The 20,285-nt window shown below is 41.1% G+C and overlaps 1 protein-coding gene across 2 annotated transcripts; it reads left to right on the top strand.

Annotated features, from left to right (window-relative positions):
- Positions 1 to 1,829: 1,829 nt before the first annotated feature.
- Positions 1,830 to 13,674, top strand: LOC311242260 (uncharacterized protein). 2 transcript variants are annotated; one of them, XM_084338463.1, is made up of 4 exons: positions 1,830 to 1,881; positions 9,047 to 9,328; positions 10,432 to 10,593; positions 11,413 to 13,674. In XM_084338463.1, exons 2-4 carry the CDS (start codon positions 9,049 to 9,051, stop codon positions 12,090 to 12,092), a joined length of 1,122 nt encoding a protein of 373 aa, XP_084194589.1. In that variant the 5' UTR covers positions 1,830 to 1,881; positions 9,047 to 9,048; the 3' UTR covers positions 12,093 to 13,674. The 2 variants fall into 2 exon arrangements, with proteins under 2 accessions (XP_084194589.1, XP_084194588.1); XM_084338462.1 differs by having other exon boundaries at positions 1,838 to 1,876.
- The last annotated feature ends 6,611 nt before the right edge of the window (positions 13,675 to 20,285 follow it).

Consider the following 20,285-nt stretch of genomic DNA (forward strand, 5'->3'; position numbering starts at 1 on the left):
GTACATATACGACCTGGAATAGTTTAAGGAATAACAGCAATGATACTTTAATGATTATATACTGGACACACTAGGGGGGGGTTAATCCGGTCGCTTGTAAGCCGACAGGAGTAGGAGGGGGGGGGGGTAGAATCCGGCTGCCTCATCCGGCCAAGGGTATCCCAGGTGAACCCACTGTAGTGCCGTTCAATGCGCCGGCGATCCTTGGACCACAGATGAAAGCAGGTGGACTCTTTGTGGGCCGGCGTCATCCGGTCCACGGAGGAGAGACGTGAAGCGACCTCGTCTTGCAGAGCGTCTCCTCACCTTGCGTCCTCTCCAGGGGGGGGGGTTCCAACACACGGCAGTGTCGGGGGTCTTTATCCATGGAATAATCAATGTATACAAAGCATAATCCGTGCCTGGGAAGGCGGGCTGTCGTCGGTAGAATAATCCGGTCTACAGGTCCACTCGCTCGTCGGCTCTGGGGCTCCTCGGGTGCAGCTTCACGTGGGGTCAACCACCCTGGGTAAGCAGCCAGTTCTCTGCCCGAAACGATGGGGTACTGACTACGGTAGTATTCTCACCGCACGAAGCACTATATATTAACAGACTATTATTAGCTTAATAGACTACGTCCAACTCGACGATATAGTGCCAAATGTGACTATTCAAATATTAATATACACGATGTCTCAATACCGATGGTAGGCGAACTTGGCCTTACTCCCACACGTGGCGTCGCGGGGAGGCTTTACGTCTGTGACTCTATTGGAGGGTAAGAAACTGGACTGAAAAGAAAGTCCTACTTTAGTAGCGCAGTATATATACGCACTATGAACAAATAGTCCCATTAGTGGTGCGGTAGCCAGATTCCTACGCGGAACTAGGACTTGTTCGTACATGTGGAGCGGTACGTTTGAACTGGGTCTGAGGGGTATGGCAGCCTGGCACCAAGGTCTCGACCAATAGTAGAATGGAGACTATTATGGGATGTTCAGTAGGCTAGAATGGATATTCAATGCATATTGTACAAGGAATATACAAGGGATATCAGGGAATATTAGAGAATATACAAATACAATTAAATATATATATATAAATAAATATATATATTCGGTTTAATCTGGCCCTTCACAACAAAAAGCATTATCAAATTATAGTGTGTTTGGTAATGACACACAATAAACATATTCTGTAGTATGAGTAAGTAAATGTGGAAATATCTTACATTCCTGGTGATCAAAATGTCAGTCTTCCACTCTGACAGCCATGTGCTCCACTGACCAAAGCAAGGGGCGTGGCCAACACTTCATTGTATTGCAAATAGTTCAACGTGATGGTAATGACACAGATATTAAGGGACAAACCTATTTTGATATATTTTTTTTCACATATTGTACTTAAGTTAAATATTTGGCAGAGAATCATTGATTCAAATGTAGTTATAGTAATATATACCTAAAAGTATTGTTTTTTAATAGTTTTTTCTAGAGAAATACAAGACCAAACGTTAAAACTCTGGATTGGGACAAGGTGAAAATGGTAAAATTCCAACATTAAACAACAAAAAATAAGATAACAAATGTATGTTTTAAATTGAATAATTAAGTCTAGGTAAGTAATTAATTATACTAATCAATGATAGCATAAAGAATCTGGAAATATTTTTTTTCTTTCAAATATATCACAGGGACATGAAAATGCCCAAAATCAAATAATCACCCATGAATTAATTTTTTTTTTATTTGTCTCGACATACTTGCTTGTGGGTTGTCCAGCACTGGGAGGGTTAACTCCAAGTGTGGGAGGCGCGGTGATGTAAATCTGCACAAAACCGAAAGTAAAGACTTTCGCTGAATACTGTGACTTGAAACAAGAACACAGAACACCTACAGTAAGGTAAGTTCCATCCTATTATGTCGTTCATGTGTGTATATTGTACAATAATTTTATGCGCACATTACGACTTTTAATGTAGAACGAGCTTCTTGGTAAAAACCCAATGTTCTTGCAACAGAGAAATGCAGCCATGCGTCGGAGATGATTCGTGAATTATGGTAAATAAATCTTTATTGCGCCTCAGATACAACAACGCTCAACGTGATGTGATGCAAACGCTGCGTTTATGGAAAGTGTCCCTCCCTGGACATGTTAAACCTACATTCTCAGTTGTCAGTTGTTGAAACACGTTTAGCAAATTATGCCACAATAATGTGGAACGCCCTACCCACAGCCGTAAAAGAGCACCTATGGGAGGCTGCAATTCGAAACTGGCCCCAGTAAATGTCCAATTGATTGAACATTTTATTAACAGATTGCAGAATGGGTACAATACAGTACAGCTCAATACGTAAGGGGATGCAGAGCAGAGAAAGACTTTCGTCTTGTTTACATCAGGGTCCCCCATTTTCAATTCATCCAACCCCCCACCACCAATGTACAGTTTCTTCCCCCTCGAATGTATATATTTTCTCTGATCTAAGAGATCTCTGTCTCTTAAACAGTACTGTATATTTGTATGTCATGATATATATCTGTATGTCGTGTGTGTCATAAATGTCATGTTGAATTGAAAATGGGGGACCCTGATGTAAACAAGACGAAAGTCTTTCTCTGGTCTGCATCCCCTTAACAATTGTGTGTATTGAGCCGTACTGTATTGTACCCATTCTGCAATCTGTTAATAACGTTTTCAATCAATCAATTCTTACGCTAGGGACTTAGCGGGTGTAACAGAGTTAATAAATAACATTTGACATATTATGAATGGTTGATTGATTGATTGAAAAGTTTATTAACAGATTGCAGAATGGGTACAATACAGTACGGCTCAATACATACAATTGTTAAGGGGATGCAGACCAGAGAAAGACTTTCGTCTTGTTTACATCAGGGTCCCCCATTTTCAATTCATCATAAGTACTGTACGTCTTGATGAGGACGCATTGTCCATTCCATGGTATGTACAGTCTAGCTGTTGTATTCTGTAGTTATACTCAAGTGAAGGGTGGGTACCTTTTTATAACTTTTAACACACTACTACTACTACTACTACTACTACTACTACTACTACTACTACTACTACTACTACTACTACTACTACTACTATAACTATATACTATAATCTTTACATTTAAATTATGTGGAACTACTATTACTACTACTAGCGACTTTGGGTCTTTGAAAAGCGCTATACAGAATAAATGAATTATTATTATTATTACTATTACTACTGCTACTAGTACTACTATTACTAGCACCAGAAGGTAGAGCACGCGGTAGAGCCTGGCACAGACCGGATGAACAGGAAACGGGTGACATAGCTCATCAACTGATCTGGCCCAGCGCCAATAAGAAAGCAAAGCCTATAATGATTGAAGAAGTGCGCCATAAGTCGATGGTGAACGATTGGACGGGTGTCGGCCGTCCTAACTGTGGTGGGAAGTTCGTTCCACCATTGTGGAGTGAGGACCGAGAATAGGCCAGACTACTGCTTGACCTGACTCCTAGAACCCACCTCACCCCTGCCCACTTTGACAACCTAGGATGGCTTAGAGTAGACGACAGAGTACAGCAACTTGCAATGGGCCTGGTCTACAAGATACACTACGCGACCAAGGTACCCATGTACATGTCAAAATACTTCCCAAAGGTCAGTGAATACCACGATCACAACACCAGAGGGAGCTCCACAAATCATGTAAAACCCAGATTCGGCTCAAACAAGGGACTAAACACGTTTCGCAATTATGCCACATCAATGTGGAACGCCCTACCCAAAGCTGTAAAGGAATGTGAATCACTACCCACTTTCAAAAACACTCTCAAAAAACACCTACGTGAGACTGCAATTCGAAACTGGCCCCTACAAATGTCCTAACCTAGTTGTACAGTAAATGACCAAGTAAGGCTTTGTCAGTATTCCAATGTACAGTGTAAAATGTGTGTGTGTCCCCTACCCAACCCCCCCCCCCCCCCCACCTCCAATGTACAGCCCTCACCCAACCCACCCCACCCACCCAACCTCCTCCAATGTACAGTGTCTACGCCAAATGTATATACACTCTTTTTCTGGACACTTTTGTATCACAAACAGTACTGTATTTGCAAATCTGATATGTCATAAATGTATAGATGTAGCAGTACTGTCTATCTGTATGTCATGTATGTCATATATGTTATGATGAATTGAAAATGGGGGACCCTGATGTAAACAAGACGAAAGTCTTTCTCTGGTCTGCATCCCCTTAACAATTGTATGTATTGAACTGTACTGTACCCATTCTGCAATCTGTTAATAAACTTTTCAATCAATCAATCAATCAAACTATTACTACTACTATTATTATTACTATGACAACTACTACAGTACTACTACTATTATTACTACTACTATTACTACTATTATTACTACTACAGTAGTTCTACTACTACTATTATTGCATACATACAGTAGCATGACGATGCTTATTTGCATAATTGTCTAAAGTCAAGATAAATGGTATTTTGGTCTTAAATCATTCATGATTATTTTTGTGTTGTATCATGAAGTGATTGGGGGGAGTGTAACGGACCACTTGAGATTAAATATGTTTGATTGATTGATTGAAAACTTTATTAACAGATTGCAGAATGGGTACAGTACAGTACAGCTCAATACACACAATTGTTAAGGGGATGCAGACCAGAGAAAGACTTTCGTCTTGTTTACATCAGGGTCCCCCATTTTCAATTCATCGTAGACAATGGATGTCTAGACAATATCCTTTGCTGTTTACTAAATAATATTCAGTAAATGTATGTACGCCTTGAAATGACGTGTGGGATTTTACCCGAGTTCGATACCCGTATGCCTATATAAATCTGTCCCTATTGGCGCACCGTTAATCAGTACAGCTGGAAGCACCTGTGAAGTGATGTAGTCGGTCGGCAGCAGGAACGTTTGGTGCGTCTTTGTTTCACCTTTGTATTCCTGGCTGTGCGTCGCGACTTTTATCCTTTTGTATCATGTATTGATCGTGTGTTTTAAACGGACGAAAGGACCTTTTCGTTTACATTCCTTGGAGAGCGCAACAAGGTATGCTTTGTTGTTTATTTGATTATGGTTGTAACTTTGTATAATGTAATTTGTGAATGAATGATTTTATGTCTTGTGTAAGAATGTAATCCTTGTAGTTTTGATACCAATGTTATTTAGTTTAGTGTTTGTACTGTGCTGGAAACCGTTATGTGAAATGTTTGTTTGTCTGTTTATGTACGTTTCCAATGCAGTTTTCACGGTGCTATAAGATGACGTCACGGATGGACAACTAAATAAAGATCGTCTTATGCATCAGTCGAGACTCTGTCGTTTGGAAACGTACATAAACAGACAAACAAACATTTCACATAACGGTTTCCAGCACAGTACAAACACTAAACTAAATAACATTGGTATCAAAACTACAAGGATTACATTCTTACACAAGACATAAAATCATTCATTCACAAATTACATTATACAAAGTTACAACCATAATCAAATAAACAACAAAGCATACCTTGTTGCGCTCTCCAAGGAATGTAAACGAAAAGGTCCTTTCGTCCGTTTAAAACACACGATCAATACATGATACAAAAGGATAAAAGTCGCGACGCACAGGAATACAAAGGTGAAACAAAGACGCACCAAACGTTCCTGCTGCCGACCGACTACATCACTTCACAGGTGCTTCCAGCTGTACTGATTAACGGTGCGCCAATAGGGACAGATTTATATAGGCATACGGGTATCGAACTCGGGTAAAATCCCACACGTCATTTCAAGGCGTACATACATTTACTGAATATTATTTAGTAAACAGCAAAGGATATTGTCTAGACATATTTAATCTCAAGTGGTCCGTTACAACTACTACTACTATTACTACTACTACTAGCATTACTACTACTATTACTGCTACTATTACTACTATTACTACATTACTACGACTACTACTACTGCCATTACTACTACTGCCATTACTACTAGTAATATTACTACTACTACTACTACTACTACTACTACTACTACTACTACTACTACTACTACTGCTACTACTATTATTATTATTATTACTACTACATTTAATACTACTACTACTAGTACTATTACCCTCTTGGAGATAAGAAAGTATCTCCAAGTATCACAGAGACTTCTATTGACCAAGGAATTAGTTATTATTAGTAAGACACATTTCGTAGCAATTGACCACCAGACTCTTTCTCTTAATTAATATAAATGTTATATTGTAACTGTCTAGTTACACATTGGCTGCAGGCTGCAATTAAAACTTTGAATCTGAGAGAGCTCTGGTCAGCGAAGCCGCGAGCGATTATTAAAGGCACACACAACATATTCCAGTTAACGGTATATTTTTTTAATGATTCGTTATGGCGTAATCAATACTTCCATGCGTATAAATTGCGTTCGCGACCTCCATGTTTTGGGGCTATTCATCAGAAAACTCGGATCCGGGATTCGGCTCCCATCCGTCGGGCAACAACTGTGGGTTTTCAGCCTCTCTCTCTGGAGCTTAACGGAGTTTCGACTCCTGGCTAGAGGAGCTTGTCGCGGCTCATGCGCATGCGCGCGCTCGGCCAATCAGAGAGGGGTCTGCAGAAATGGCCTCAACCAATCAGAGAGGGGTCTGCAGAAATGCGGCTACGAATTGTAGAGACGCAGCCAAGGCTGTCTTTAACTATGAATGAACACAACACTCTAACTCACCATGTTTAGATAATAAAGTACTCAACCTCTACTTGTCTACTGTCTGACTGAACACAACACTCTAATTAACTTACCATGTTTAGATAATGAAGTACTCAACCTCTACTGTATTTAACTATGAGTGAACACAACACTCTAACTTACCATCTTTAGATAATGAAGTACTCAACCTCTACTGTCTTTAACTATGAGTGAACACAACACTCTAACTTACCATCTTTAGATAATGAAGTACTCAACCTCTACTGTATTTAACTATGAGTGAACACAACACTCTAACTTACCATCTTTAGATAATGAAGTACTCAACCTCTACTGTATTTAACTATGAGTGAACACAACACTCTAACTTACCATCTTTAGATAATGAAGTACTCAACCTCTACTGTATTTAACTATGAGTGAACACAACACTCTAACTTACCATCTTTAGATAATGAAGTACTCAACCTCTACTGTATTTAACTACTGTATGAGTGAACAGAACACTCTAACTTACCATATTTAGATAATAAAGTATAACCTCTACTGTCTTTAACTATGAAGGAATTACAACCTTTATTTAATGGTTAATATTTTGATAAAAGGTAATTTACTATATTTGTATGGCATTTACACTTAAAGTAGAAAAACAAAAGTAATCTGTAAAATAATAGTGAATTTCCTGTGAAAAAACATTTATTTTTTACAGTGTACGTTACACACACAAATGCTACAGTCATTATGACACATTTTACGAAGAAAGGCATATGTTAAAGTGCAGCTTGGCTTAGAGGATAATGTCTTGTATGAACTACCAGTAATATAAATAATATTAACAACAAAAATGTGTTCCATCTTCATGTCAGATGATTTTCAAAAAGGAAAATGTACTACGCCTCTGTCGTCTACTCTAAGCCATCCTAGGTTGTCAAAGTGGGCAGGGGTGAGGTGGGTTCTAGACCCATGTTACTGACCAGACACTCTATATCAGTGATGTCTGTTTACTGCAGAGTGGAGGGACTGGGAGACTATGAGCTTCAATGTGTTGTTGAGCTTCAGTAGTGCTCAATCAATCAATCAATCAATCAATCAATCATGTACCTCGGCGCAGCTGAATAACAGTAGGAGTGATCGCCTGCTGCGTCCATCACGTGTATGGTGATTAATATGAACCAAAGCGTGATTAAATTGAACCAAAGCGTGTTAATATGTGTCGAACCAAACGGGGATCTCATGCGCGCGCGAGCACCTCGCGGGCACCTCGCGAGCACGCCGGTGCACCTGGGCGGCGGAAAAGGAAAGGCGCATTACCGTAGTGGCGTGCGGTGACGAATGCGGAAGCATCTTTGCACTCTTCCGCTGTTAATAAGCAACATGCCCCCGGGTGCTCCGTGCCAAACATGGCAGCGGTAATACGCATACGTCTGTCTCAAAGAGTCCTGCATGTATAACAAATGCGCATGTTGGTGAATTTATGACTGTGTGCCATTATTACTATCAATGTAATAATTGTGGAATATTACCTTAATGAGCTGTATGTGTATGAACCAAGAATCCTTTGTGAAGCACTTTGGTTGACAAGTGTCATGTTTAAATGTGCTATATAAATAAATTTGATTGATTTGATTGATTGATTGATTGATTACGACTACTACTACTATTACTACTACTACTACTACTACTACTACTACTACTACTACTACTACTACTGCTACTACTATTATTATTCTTATTATTATTACTACTACATTTACTACTACTACTACTGCTACTACTAGTACTATTACGACTACTGCTATTATTACTACTACGACTAGCATTACTACTATTTATTGTATGTATTGAGCTGTACTGTACTGTACCCATTCTGCAATCTGTTAATAAACTTTTCAATCAATCAAACTATTATTACTACTACTACTACTACTACTACTACTACTACTACTACTACTACTACTACTACTACTACTACTACTACTACTACTACTACTACTACTACTACTACTACTACTATTACTACTACTACTACTGTATTACTACTACTACTACTACTACTACTACTACTACTACTACTACTACTACTACTACTACTACTACTACTACTATTACTACTACTACTACTGTATTACTACTACTACTACTACTACTACTACTACTACTACTACTACTACTACTACTACTACTACTACTACTACTACTACTACTACTACTACTATTACTACTGCTATTACTAATACTACTACTACTACTACTATTACTGCTACTATTATTACTATTATTACTACTACTAATACTATTCTATTACAACTTCTTCTCATGTCTTTCTGTTTGCAGTGATGGCAAGTAACGTGAAAACCCTGTTGAGGAAATATCTGGGTCAACTGAAGCTAGATGAACTAAATCATTTTATATGGAACCTGACTAACCCTGATGGAGATGACCTTCCAGACATATCACCTGGTGATCTGCCACAGAACTCCACAAAGCAAGATGTTGTGGACAAGATAGTGGACACCCACGGAGATAATCCTGGCATTATTGTCACCTGTAGAATTCTGAGGATGATGCAAAAAAATAAACTGGCCACACTTTTGGAAGAGAAAGCAGCGACTGCAGGTACAGCAGTGATGCATGATACATATTCATTTTTAGCCTACAATAATTAATCTGGAGTAGAAATGTATGAATTTAGAGGTTTAATGTGGAGAAGAGATGTATGCATTAAGAGGTTTAATCTGGAGCAGAGATGTGTGCATTTAGAGGTTTAATCTGGAGTAGAGATGTGTGCATTTAGTGGTTTAATCTGGAGTAGAGATGTGTGCATTTAGAGGTTTAATCTGGAGTAGAGATGTGTGAATTTACAGGTTTAATCTGGAGCAGAGATGTGTGCATTTAGAGGTTTAATCTGGAGTAGAGATGTGTGCATTTAGGTTTAATCTGGAGCAGAGATGTGTGCATTTAGAGGTTTAATCTGGAGTAGAGATGTATGAATTTAGAGGTTTAATCTGGAGTAGAGATGTATGCATTAAGAGGTTTAATCTGGAGTAGAGATGTATGCATTAAGAGGTTTAATCTGGAGCAGAGATGTGTGCATTTAGATGTTTAATCTGGAGTAGAGATGTATGCATTTAGATGTTTAATCCTTAGTAGAGATGTATGAATTTAGATGTTTAATCCTTAGTAGAGATGTATGAATTTAGATGTTTAATCATGTATCATTGCAACAACGTGTCATCTTGCAGGTCCCATGTGTGCTACCTACTGAAGATGTTAGTAGCATCAGCACAAAATGTATCAGCACCAAATAGACATTCAGCACAACACATCTTCATGTAGTGTTGTTCTATTCAAATAGACTGACAGGAGTTTATTTCTACATTCAGAATTAGACCTCTTTATTTTACCTTGAAAAATGGCCTCACAGGCTAGAAACACTGACTGATTACTTTAACGCACTGTAGCTGCACACGTTTGCTTTAAGTTATTAATTTGTATGCAAACTAATGGTGGCTGCACAATAGATGGAACGACACGCTAAGACAATATCTATTTGACTGGTTGAATTTTCTATGTTACTACAAATTTAGCTATTGTAAATTAATACTATGTCTTTGTATTTTGAGTAACGTTTTAACATAGCCTACATTTACTATACTAGGCCCAACTACATGAGAATACAACAGTTGTGCAAAGTTACATTTACGTCTCACTTTATTCAGCAACAGCGTCTGGTGCAGCGTCTGGTGGAGCGTCTGGTGCAGCGTCTGGTGCAGCGTCTGGTGCAGCGTCTGGTGCAGCATCTGGTGGAGCGTCTGGTGCAGCGTCTGGTGGAGCGTCTGGTGGACCATCTGGTGGACCATCTGATGCAGATATCATGAAAGGTATGTGAGGTATAGCCTACTGTAAAATGTGTGTCTTTAACAACCCTCTTCAGAATCATACAGTTATGAAGTGTTTTTCAAATTTGATTAGATTAGATTCAAATGTATTGTCAATATACAGCACAAAGTACAGTACAACGAAAATAAGTTTGACATCCAACCATCCAATTGCAATAGTAATATACAATGTACAGGTGATTAAACTGGGTATAAAATATATAAATGAGTACTACTGAGTAATAGTGCTAATATGTATGTACAGTGATACAGGTATAAAGACACTATGCGTAATTAGTAAGAGTAGGTAGGGATATGTACGGATATAGATACAGTCTCGACTACAGATATGTAAAAGATTATATGCAGGTATGTACAGACAGATGTGGATAGATATATATATGGTAAGAATAAATATATATACGGTATATATAGCATTATTGTACATCAGCAGAGAGAGACAAAAATAAGAAATGTAAAACAATCTATACTGTATGTGCTTGAAACAAGTAAAATAATCTGCCAGCAAATTTGGCAAGATTTCTTGAATAAGTAATAATATCTATGGTTGTCTCTCCTGATTGGATAAAATGGGAAGGGATACCAGGAAATGTATTTAGTGTTTACTGCAGAGTGGAGGGACTGGGAGACACATGTTACTGACCACACACTCTATATCAGCGATGGCTGTCAGAATGTAGAGCTACTTAACACTTATTTTAACAAACAAATACCACTTACAGCAGCTTGAATGAAAGATGACTGCAGCCTGATAGGTCATAGGTCATATGTCACCAACAGATGTGTTTTCATTCCTCTCAGGGAGCAAATTAGTGGATCAGCACCGGGTAGTGCTTAATTCTGCTTGTGTTGAACCTGAGACAGAACGAGAGAAGATGGCAGAAGTCGCTCCAGCTCCAGCTCCCGCCGCTCCGGCTAAGGCCGCTAAGAAGAAGGCAGGTCCCAGCGTCAGTTACCTGGTCGTCGAGGCAGTGTCTGCTTCTAAAGAGAGGAGCGGTGTGTCTCAGGCTGCCGTAAAGAAGGCTCTGGCTGCCGGCGGCTATGACGTGGACAAGAACAAGGCCCGCGTTAAGACCGCTGTCAAGAGTCTGGTGACAAAGGGAACCCTGGTCCAGGTCAAGGGTACCGGAGCCTCCGGCTCTTTCAAGATCAACAAGGCTGAGGTTAAAGCCAAAAAGCCTGCAAAGAAAGTCGCTCCGAAAGCCAAGAAGCCAGCAGCCAAGAAACCTGTCGTGGCCAAAAAGCCCGCGAAGGCAGCAACTAAGAAGCCTGCTGCCGCCAAGAAGTCTCCCAAGAAAGTCAAGAAGGTAGCGGCCAAGAGTCCCAAGAAGGTAGCAGCCAAGAGCCCCAAGAAGGTAGCAGCCAAGAGCCCAAAGAAGGTAGCAGCCAAGAGCCCAAAGAAGGTGAAAAAGCCCGCTGCGCCCAAGAAGAAGGCTGCCAAGCCAATAGCAGCTAAGAGGGCAGCTCCCAAGAAGAGATAAGCGTTTGAACAGAATGCTGTCTTTAATTCCTCACCCCGGCCCACTTTGACAACCTAGGATGGCTTAGAGTAGACGACAGAGTACAGCAACTTGCAATGGGCCTGGTCTACAAGATACACTACACGACCAAGGTACCCATGTACATGTCAAAATACTTCCCAACGGTCAGTGAATACCACGATCAAAACACCAGAGGGAGCTCCACAAATCATGTTAAACCCAGATTCGGCTCAAACAAGGGACTAAACACGTTTCGCAATTATGCCACATCAATGTGGAACGCCCTACCCAAAGCTGTAAAGGAATGTGAATCACTACCCACTTTCAAAAACACTCTCAAAGAACACCTACGGGAGACTGCAATTCGAAACTGGCCCCTACAAATGTCTTAACCCAGTTGTACAGTAAATTACCAAGTATGGCTTTGTCAGTATTCCAATGTACAGTGTACAGTGTCGTCCCCCCCCCCCCTACCCCAACCCCCCCCCCCCCCCCCCCTCCAATGTACAGCCCCCACCCACCCAACCCCACCCCACCCACCCAACCTCCTCCAATGTACAGTTTCTACGTCAAATGTATATACACTCTTTTTCTGGACACTTTTTGTATCACAAACAGTACTGTATTTGCAAATCTGATATGTCATAAATGTATAGATGTAGCAGTACTGTCTATCTGTATGTCATGTATGTCATGTATGTCATGATGAATTGAAAATGGGGGACCCTGATGTAAACAAGACGAAAGTCTTTCTCTGGTCTGCATCCCCTTAACAATTGTATGTATTGAGCTGTACTGTACTGTACCCATTCTGCAATCTGTTAATAAACTTTTCAATCAATCAATCAATAGCCCTCATCCAGCGGGTGTCCGCGGTGGATGCCATCTTGGACGAGCTCCTTGGCGCGAGTGTTATTACCCAGGAAGACTACAGCAAGGTCAAGTCAAAGGGCATGAATCAGGAGAAGATGAGGGAGCTCTACGATGGTCCCCTGAACGCCTGCGGGAAGAAAGGGAAATACATCTTCTACAAGATCCTGCTGAAGAAACACGCATTGCTCATGGAAGACCTGGAAATGGAAATGGTGTGAGGATTCGGTGGTGGCTCATAAAAACTCTGAACAGAACTGAACTGAACTGAACTGAACTGAAGAGGCTCGTCTCCAGTAGCAGCAGCAGCACCCAAGTGTACTTTCTTTTCTTTTTATGTATTCATAAAGTATAACTAAAAGTTATGTTAACCCTTTCACTACCACACTACAGAGCGTTAACACTTTGTCGTGTGGCAGTGAAAGGGTTAACCTTCTGTATTGTCACCGTGAAAGGGTTAACCATTTGGTAGTGTGGTAGTAAAAGGGTTAAATGGTCTGATCTGTCACACTGCACAGTATCTTTAAATGTTAACCTGACCCGCCAGATAATAATAATAATAATAATACATTTTATTTGGAGGCGCCTTTCAAAACACCCAAGGTCACCTTACAGGGCATAAGAACAGAACAATCAAGATTAAGACAATGATCTTGGCAAAAAGTGTCAGTTGAATTAAAAACAAGACAAACTGATGATCTGTCACACCACAGAGTTTGTGTTGTTCTATCTTTCAATCGATGGTGTTTATGCAGCAGAGAGAGATGTGGTTGAGGTAAGGTATCGTGCAACAGCTTCCCAGCTTGTCTGCTACTGATGGGGATGTTTTTGGTAGAATCCCCCGTGGTCACAGGAAATGGATTTGTACGGTAATTTAAAGGGGCAGTTCACCCAAAATAATACAAATAAATAAATAAACATATTTTCCCTATCTATCCATTCGGATAATTTCTGTGCAATTTGCCTAGTTTTGGAAATATCTGCAGTATGTCTGTTGTCACTACGTCAATACAATGGAGCTGAACGGCACCCGGTTTGTGGCACTCGAGGAACAAGAAATACATTTGAAAAACTCAAAAGCAATAGGAGAATAGAATAGAAATACTTTCATCATACTATTCATCCCGAGCGAAATTTGGCACTACAAATCGCTCACAGTAAACAGTAAACATTTAGGTAGACAAAACCAAAAGTCACGAATAAGAATAGAAATATAAATAAGCCTAAGAATAAAATATGGTCTGGGATATACATTTCCTATGTTACATTTTTTATTTTATTTTTTTATTAATATTTTCGCACAAATCTTACACATCTTCATGGAATAACTTTCATCAGCATAACATGCAAAGTCAAAGATTTGGCTTTTTCTTTTTCTTGTAGACATACAAAACTTACATAGGACTTATACAGACATACCAAAAACAGACATGGAAATTAAAAAAGTACTTACAAAAAAACAAAAAACATTACTATATATTGTGCATATATAACCAAGACCTATACGTTACATGTAGTCCGATTCTACCTGCGATGCAAGTATGTGCTGCATCTCTATCGGGATGCCATCTTTCCCCATAGTGCATGTGAGAGGATGCGTCTCAGATATATGTAAGTGTGTGTGAGAACGTCAGATATGTGTATGTGGGTACGTGTCTCACGTGAATGAATGAATGAATGAATGAATGAATGAATGAAAACTTTATTAACAGATTGCAGAATGGGTACAGTGCAGTACAGCTCAATACATACAATTGTTAAGGGGATGCAGACCAGAGAAAGACTTTCGTCTTGTTTCCACCAGGGTCCCCCATTTCCAATTCATCGTAACATATATGACATACATGACATACAGATAGACAGTACTGCTACATCTATACATTTATGACATACCAGATTTTCAATACAGTACTGTATTTGTGATACAAAAAGAGTCCAGAAAGAAAAGAGTATATACATTAGGCGTAGAAACTGTACATTGGATTGGGTAGGTGGGGTGGGACTGTACATTGGAGGTGGTTGGGGGGGGGGGGGGGGGGGGGGGTAGGAGTGGGGGGTGTTGTGTAGGAGTGGGGGGGGGTGGGGTTGGGTAGGAGGGGTGGGTGGGGGACACTGTATAACTGTACAAACAACACTGTACATTGGATTATGGGACTGTACATTGGACTGTACATTGGAGGTGGTTGGTGGGTGGGGGGGGTGGGTAGGAGGGGTGGGTGGGGGACACTGTACAACTGTACAAACAACACTGTACATTGGATTATTGACAAGACCATACTTGGTAATTTACTGTACATTGGCGGGGGTTGTGTTCGGACATTTACAGGGGCCAGTTTCGAGTTGCAGTCTCCCTTAGGTGTTTTTTGAGAGTGTTTTTGAAAGTGGGTAGTGATTCACATTCCTTTACAGCTTTGGGTAGGGCGTTCCACATCGATGTGGCATAATTGCGAAACGTGTTTAGTCCCTTGTTTGAGCCGAATCTGGGTTTAACATGATTTGTGGAGCTCCCTCTGGTGTTGTGATCGTGGTATTCACTGACCTTTGGGAAGTATTTAGTCATGTACATGGGTACCTTGGTCGTGTAGTGTATCTTGTAGACCAGGCCCATTGCAAGTTGCTGTACTCTGTCGTCTACTCTAAGCCATCCTAGGTTGTCAAAGTGGGCAGGGGTGAGGTGGTTCTAGGAGTAAGGTCAAGCAGTAGTCTGACCAGTTTGTTTTGAGATGTTTGTAATTTTGTTTTTAGCGCCTTTGAGGTGCTTTGGTACCATGAGGTGCAAGCATAGTCGTAGTACCCTTGAATGAGTGCTCCTGCTAGAGTCTTCAGGGTATTCTTGTTTACCAGTGAGGAGATCCGGTACAAGAAACGAGTTCGTTGGTTGACTTTTTTTATTACATTGGATGCCATTTTGTCACAGGAAAGATTTGCCTCTAGGATGGAACCCAGGTAGGTAATATCTTCTTTCCTTGTGACAATATTGTCACCCACTGTAACTGAGAAGCCGTCGGTCTTGCTGAGTTTGTTATTTGAACCGAAGAGAATGGACTCTGTTTTGCCCATGTGTAATGATAGTTTGTTATCAGCGAGCCATATGCAGATTTTGCTTAGTTCTGAGCTGAGGGTTTTTTCAACCTGTAATTTGTTCTTGTCAGAGACCAGCAGGGCTGAGTCGTCCGCAAACAGGAACAAGTTGCAGTCACAAGCTGACGACATGTCATTTGCATAAATTAGGAACAGTAGCGGACCTAGTATGCTTCCTTGTGGAACACCACAGTTTACTGTGAGGGGGGGGGATAGGGTACCGTTTACCTCCACCATCTGCTCTCTCCCCTCCAGGTAGGATTGCATCCAGCTCACTGATAGACTATCAAAACCAATTGCTTTTAGCTTGTCAATCAGAATGGTGTGATTGACAGTGTCGAAGGCCTTTTGTAGGTCCAGCATGACCATGCCGCAGTATTTGCCCGCGTCCACCTCTTGTTTGATGTGGTCGTTTAAATAGAGAAGGCATGTGTCAGTGGAGTGGGATGTTCTGAAGCCAGATTGGAATTCGTAGATTAGATTTTTTTCCGCAAGGTATTTTTCGACCTGTTCGTATACAATTTTTTCCATGACTTTCGAGATGGAGGTAAGGATAGAAACAGGGCGGTAGTTGCCTGGGTCTAATTTACTGCCTTTTTGTGCAGAGGGGTCACTCTCGCAATTTTGAAGTCCTTGGGGACGTGTCCCTGTTTTATAGAGAGGTTTATTATGTGTGTGATGACTGGGGTGATGGCGGCTGCTGAGTCTCTGAGGAATTTGGAGGGGATGTTGTCATGGCCAGTGGCCTTGTTAGGTTGGAGGGCGCTCAGTTTTTTGAGTACCTCATCTGTTGTTACCATTTATGTAGTGTATGTCTCATATGTGCATGTGTGTGTATTTCTCAGATATGTGACTGTGACCCTACATTTTGTGTGTCTCGTACCCATGTACGTGTCTGCCATGTGTGTGAGTGTGTACCTCAGATGTGTATATGTATGTGTGTCTCAGCTATGTATGTGTGTGTGTCCCATTGGGGACGTGTCCCTGTTTTATAGAGAGGTTTATTATGTGTGTGATGACTGGGGTGATGGCGGCTGCTGAGTCTCTGAGGAATTTGGAGGGGATGTTGTCATGGCCAGTGGCCTTGTTAGGTTGGAGGGCGCTCAGTTTTTTGAGTACCTCATCTGTTGTTACCATTTATGTAGTGTATGTCTCATATGTGCATGTGTGTGTATTTCTCAGATATGTGACTGTGACCCTACATTTTGTGTGTCTCGTACCCATGTACGTGTCTGCCATGTGTGTGAGTGTGTACCTCAGATGTGTATATGTATGTGTGTCTCAGCTATGTATGTGTGTGTGTCCCATATGTATGTGTATATCCCCGATATGTGTAAGTGAGAGCTTATGCTTCAGATATGTGTGTAAGTATGTGTGTGTATGCCTGCTTCCAATATGTGAGTATATGCGTGTATGTGTGCCTTAGATATGTATATCTCAGCCATGTGAGTGTGTGTAGCTCAGTTATGTACACATAAGAGTGTGTGTGTCCTAGACATGCGTATGCGGCTAGATATGCGTATGTGAGAGTGTGATAGAGTAAGTGGCTATGCCATAGATACACCATTCGGACATACAATAGATGTATATACATACATAATACAAAATAAAATATAGGTACCATCAGGTCAGATCCTACTTTTCACATTCATCATTGATAATACTGAAACCCCGCCTCAATCATTCGTCCCCAGACCATTCAGTTAGGTGTAGAAAATTATCCCATATCTTAGCAAAGATATCCTCTCTCCCTGCGACTCTATATGTTACCCTTTCATATGATGCTGTCCGGAACATTAGTTCCATCCATTCCTTAAAAGTAATATCAATGGGTGATTTCCAATGTCGTAATGCAATTCTACATCCTGATATCATGGCCATTCTATACCACATTGGTACTTAGACAGTTTAATCTCTTTCGGTAATATACCCAATACGCATGCCGCTGGGGAGTTATTCACCTTTACATTCAGAACTTTACTTAGGAATATCACAATTTGATCCCACATTTTCCGAACTTTCTCACATTCGTATAATATAGTAGAGTACTTGTCTCCTTCTCACACCTCCAGCAGATGTCACTGTTTCTTAATTTTAGTCTGGCTAGTTTACTAGGCGTCCAATAGCTTCTGTTTAAGACTTTGTAAAAGATAAGTTGTGACTGTGCCTCCCGAGAGAATTTACCCCATTTGGACACCAGCTTCTCCCATATTTCCTCAGTAATATCCTCACGTACATCGTTCTCCCAGCTCAACCTCAGACCCGCCAATTTGGGTGCATTGTGTTCCCTTATAACATCATAGAACCTTGATGCACCGCCTTTCCTACGCCATCCTTTATCAAATATTTCTTGAATTGCAGTAATCGGGCCACATTTTGCCCCAACTACTGATGACGATATACAATGTCTAATCTGTAGGAATCTATAGACGTTTTTATTATCTATGCCAAAATCATTTCTAATATCCTCAAAAGGTAATACCCCATCTTCCCCGGCTATATCACCTAGTACATGTGTCCCCTTTTTAACCCAGTCCTCCCATATGACTGATTTCTTACCAATCTTTAGTTTTTTATTAAACCATATAGAGGCTCTTGCAGTTAGATATGGGTTAGCTCTAGTTAGCCTGTGTGATTCCAAGTTTCTCTGGTAAATGGCAGGAGAGGGTTCTTAAGAGGTATATATCTGTCTGATTGTGTCAGGAAGGATTCCAGAGATGAGGGATATATCTCCTCCTCCATCTTGACCCAAGCAGGTGCCTCCTCAGTCAAGTGGTTCATTTTGGAGAGCTGGGAGAGTGAGAAAGCGTAGTGATACCAGTCTAGCTTAGGCAGGGATAGGCCGCCATCTTCTTTAGCTGCATACATTTTGGACCGACCGAATAGCGGCTTTTTGCCCCCCCACAAATATACATTGATTATCTTGTCATATTGTTTGAGTAAGTGAGTCGGGAGGGTTAGTGGAAAGCAGGGGTGTAGCTCCAGATTCTGGGCCCCATGAAAGAATGTATTTGTAGGCCCCCAGTGAATGCGAGCGCGCGTAAGCCGCCATTTTTTTATTGATGAAAATGCATAATATGGTTTTTACCTATACATTCGGATCAGCAGTTCAGCACCTACACTGTTGGTGGGTGAGCCTAGTAAAGGATGTCGCATTGCGTTCATCTTCAATGAATGGACCAATGCAATAGTCTACCAAAGCCCCCCCTCTCTCTCTATATATATCTCACACACACACACACACACACACACACACACACACACACACACACACACACACACACACACACACACACACACACACACACACACACACACACACACACACACACACACACACACACACACCCAGTGCTGGGCCCTTGGAATCATCCTAAGCTACCCCCCCCCCCCCCCCCCAGCTACGCCCCTGAGTGGAAGCATATATAGGATATAATTTAATTTGGGAGCCAATATCATTTTGACTAAGTTTCATCTTACCAAAAAGGGACATATTCATCTTGGCCCAATTCTGGGTCAGAGCACTAACGTGTTCGATTATAGGGGTGATATTGGCTTGTACTATCTCTTTCAGACCTGGGATCAGCTTTATTCCTAGGTATATCAACCCTGACGGCATCCACCTGTACTGCCATCCCCTCCTAATAGCAGGGGGACAGCACCTAGAGAGAGGCATTGCTTCCGACTTGCTCCAGTTGATTGTGTATCCAGATATTGCTGAGAAGGACTCGATAACAGTTCCAATGACCCCAGCTGCTGTTTGGGGATTGCTGGATACCAATAAGATATAATCCGCATATAAAAATAGTTTATGTTCCACCTGTCCCGCCATTACCCCTTTGATGTCTCGATTTGTCCTTAGTGCGATGGCAAGTGGTTCGAGGAAAAGCGCGAACATTTGGGGAGAAAGCGGAGAGCCCTGCCTTGTCCCCCATCCTAGGTTGAAGGGCGAGGATACGATCCCATTAGTCAGGATAGAGGCCATCGGGTTTGTGTACAACAGCTTTACCCACCCAGTAAACGATGGTCCGAATCTGAAACGCTCTAGCGTGTGAAACAAAAATGCAAACTCCACTTTATCAAAGGCCTTTTCGGTGTCCAATGAGAAGGCCACTGTAGGCTCTACATCAGGGGTAGGCAACCCTAGGCACGCGTGTTACAACTATATTTCAAACAGGCACTCCATGTCAAAAAGGTTGCTGACCCCTGCTCTACATCATTCCTAACCTTCCACATTATGTG

Source organism: Notolepis coatsorum (genome assembly GCF_963971535.1).
Source record: "Notolepis coatsorum genome assembly, contig: SUPER_15_unloc_1, whole genome shotgun sequence".
NCBI classification, from domain to species: Eukaryota; Metazoa; Chordata; class Actinopteri; order Aulopiformes; family Paralepididae; genus Notolepis; species Notolepis coatsorum.

What these genes read in the sequence shown, in the direction of transcription:
- LOC311242260 (XM_084338462.1), top strand. An exon ending in AGAGAAAGCAGCGACTGCAG is followed by an intron (nt 9,329 to 10,431) that starts GTACAGCAGTGA and finishes CACTTTATTCAG; the next exon opens with CAACAGCGTCTGGTGCAGCG. An exon ending in TGATGCAGATATCATGAAAG is followed by an intron (nt 10,594 to 11,412) that starts GTATGTGAGGTA and finishes CATTCCTCTCAG; the next exon opens with GGAGCAAATTAGTGGATCAG.